Genomic DNA, 3,484 nt, shown 5'->3' with positions numbered 1-3,484 from the left:
CTTGATAAATAAGGGACTAAGCTCAAGGAAAATGAATTCTTGTAATGTTGACAGAAACACAATCTTATACTTCATAAATGTTCTAATAATATTTAAAATAACCTTTTGAGAACAATAATGTAGTTTCCCAGTACTGGGCTGCAGCTGGAAGGACATATGCTGTGTAAAACATAAGCTGGAATAGTTAGCGGTTCATTCCGCTGTGGCGCCCGCTGATAAATAGAGACTAAGCCGAAGGAAAATGAATAAATGAGTGAGTGAATGTGAGCGCATGTGCAGTTGCTCTCCCGGCCGCAGGGGGCGGTGTCTCCTCTGCACATGCTCGTGTTCTTCTCTGCTCGTGCGCGCGTCCTCACGTGTGTGTTTCTGCGTGTGTGTGTGTGGAGATGAGCAGATGATTGTCGGTGTGTGTGTTGCTCTGATCGGTGTGTAAAGATGAAGAAGCAGCAGCAGAAGAGTGTCCGCGGGCTGGCTGATAAAGTGCGCAGGTCTAAAGCGGCGCCGGAGATCCAGCGGAACCCGTTCGAGGTCAAAATCAACCGGAAGAAGTTCGATGTTCTGGGCCGCAAGAGTAAACATGATGTGGGTCTGCCGGGGGTCTCCAGATCCAGAGCCAACCAGAAGGTAAAGCCGGGGGATTCACCAGGGTAAACACTGAGTGAGGAGGACGGAGAGTGTGTTGCTGTACTGTACTGTGTGTGTGTGTGTGTGTGTGTGTGTGTGTGTGTGTGTGTGTGCGTGCGTGTGTGTGTGTGTGTGTGTGTGTGTGTGTGTGTGCGTGTGTGCGTGTGTGTGTCTATGTGTAATATACACACATATACAAACACACACACACGTAGACTAACAGACAGACAGACTCTCTCATACACACAAACAGACAGATAACTGATACACCCTTACACAAAGAGACAGCTAGATACTGTGTGTGTAGAAGTGTGTGTGTGTGCGTGTGTGTCAGATCACACTATATAGCAGTAAGGCTGCAACTATTGATTATTTTAATAATCGATTAATCTGTCAATGATCTAAAAGTGTTCATTTCCCACCCTTAACTCAGAAACAAGTCTTTAGGAAGTGTACTAACATGAACATCCCTGAGCTGTGAGTAATGATAATAAAGGCAGCATGGTGGCTCAGTGGTTAGCACTGTGGCCTCACAGCAAGAAGGTCTCTGGTTCGAGTCTCGGCTGGGTCAGTTGGTGTTTCTGTGTGGAGTTTGCATGTTCTCCTCGTGTTGGTGTGGGTTTCCTCCGGGTGCTCCGGTTTCCCCCACAGTCCAGACACATGCGCTGTAGGGGAACTGATCAACTAAACTGGCCGTAGTGTGTGTATGGGTGTTTCCCAGTAGTGGGTTGCAGCTGGAAGGGCATCCGCTGTGTAAAACATGTGCTGGAATAGTTGGCGGTTCATAAAGGGACTAAGCCCAAATGAAAAAGAATGAATGAATAATAATAAAAAACTAAAATAAATGATGATAAATGTGTTGTCCTGTTTTCAATCCAAATCAAAATAAATCTTAAACACACACTAGACAGATGAACTGGCATCAGAAATGAAGTCTTGACAGAAAGAAAAAACAAAAACGAGCCCTGGTAAAAATCCTATGTGCCTCAGGATGCGTTGAGTTAAGGTTTATTTTATGCAAGTGTATTAATCCCAGGAGTGATGGGCTAATCCCAGAATAAAGACAGTAGGGGCTCTTTATATTCAGCGCAGGTTTGTTTTTCTCTATGTGCAACTAAAACAACTCTGGTAAAAGCAAACTGACATATGCGCACAGAGAAGCATTCCCGCACGCCTCACTCATGCTGCTCCTGATCCCAGTGTGAATCCCAGTTTACATGCGCACTGATAAACCGCGCGCTGCTCATGCTCATACTTCATGACAGCAGGTGTCGGCACGCACTGAGCTTTGCTATTTGACTAAACTGAAGCTCATATAATCTGATGAGGATCTTATTTAGAATAAGCATGGTTATAAAGCAGAAAGTAGGGATAAAGAGTCAGTGAAGTGACACTACATTAATTCTCAGCCCTGAGTCGAGTCTCAGATGAACAGATCATTCTATTAAACATTAGTTTTGTGTTTTACAGAATTGTCAAATTTAATATACAAAAGATCTCTGAAGTGATCAGCGCACGTCAGTCCAGTTTCACAATGTTTTCCAGCTACATTTAGGAGTGATTTCTGTTATTTATTTAGAATGATAATTGAATAACAACAGTAATAATAATAATAATTTTGTTTATAATAAACATCAATGTTTTTAATAATTCCAGTTCTGTTTTTGTCCATATTTTACCCAAAGTAAAACAACAAACTTTCTTTAGAATGTACATGTTTACTGGTCCTACTTTATATTCATTTATTCATTCGTTTTCTTTTCATATTAGTTCCTTTATTAATCAGCAGTCGCCACAGTGGAATGAACCGCCAACTTATCCAGCACATGTTTTACACAGTGGATGCCCTTCCAGCTGCACCCCATCTCTGGGAAACATCCATACACACTCATTCACACACACACTCATACACTACGGACAATTTAGCCTACCCAATTCCCCTATAGCGCATGTGTTTGGACTGTGGGGGAAACCGGAGCACCCGGAGGAAACCCACACCAACACGGGGAGAACATGCAAACTCCACACAGAAACACACACTGACCCAGCTGAGGCTCGAACCAGTGACCTTCTTGCTGTGTGACAACAGCACTACCTACTACACCACTGCGTCGCCCCTATATTATATGTTAACTAGATGTAATCTTACAATGGGGGGGGGGGGGGGGGGGGGTTGTATATGGAGTGGTTCGCCCAGGACTCTATTCAAGCTAGAACCGCCACTCCGCCAAAGGTGTGAGTGAGAGACGTATAAATGATCTTGATCGTGATCCATGTCGTGAGATGGCCGTGTTTACTTGCAGCCGTGTGTATGCCTCATTCATAAAAGCAGAACACACAGAATTCAGCACACACACTCACCAGTTACTCCCAAAACGCACGCAGGCGAGTGTCTGGTGAAGATAGAGAAGAATAGACTGATGTTTCTTTCACTGTGTGTGTCTGATATGAATAAAACACATGGGCAGATTATATTTGATGGACTGTTAGACTGTCGTGTGTGTGTTTACGTCTTGTTTCACCAGTACTTGTGTGTGTTTGCGTCTTGTTTCACCAGTACTTGTGTGTGTTTGCGTCTTGTTTCACCAGTACTTGTGTGTGTTTACGTCTTGTTTCACCAGTACTTGTGTGTGTTTGCGTCTTGTTTCACCAGTACTTGTGTGTGTTTACGTCTTGTTTCACCAGTACTTGTGTGTGTTTACGTCTTGTTTCACCAGTACTTGTGTGTGTTTGCGTCTTGTTTCACCAGTACTTGTGTGTGTTTGCGTCTTGTTTCACCAGTACTTGTGTGTGTTTACGTCTTGTTTCACCAGTACTTGTGTGTGTTTGCGTCTTGTTTCACCAGTACTTGTGTGTGTTT

The 3,484-nt window shown here is 43.7% G+C and overlaps 1 protein-coding gene across 1 annotated transcript in view; it reads left to right on the top strand.

The window, feature by feature from the left end:
* Window positions 1-337: 337 nt before the first annotated feature.
* Window positions 338-3,484, top strand: part of nop14 (NOP14 nucleolar protein homolog (yeast)) — a 23,171-nt gene continuing 20,024 nt past the window's right edge. Inside the window, exon 1 of the mRNA XM_056445756.1 lies at window positions 338-624. Within this exon, the coding sequence (XP_056301731.1) occupies window positions 436-624 (189 nt within the window). The 5' untranslated portion in view covers window positions 338-435. The remainder of the gene's footprint in view (window positions 625-3,484) is intronic.

The sequence above is a fragment of the Danio aesculapii genome, chromosome 21, assembly GCF_903798145.1.
Source record: "Danio aesculapii chromosome 21, fDanAes4.1, whole genome shotgun sequence".
Classification (NCBI taxonomy): Eukaryota; Metazoa; Chordata; class Actinopteri; order Cypriniformes; family Danionidae; genus Danio; species Danio aesculapii.
This window is presented reverse-complemented; position numbering and strand designations above follow the sequence as displayed.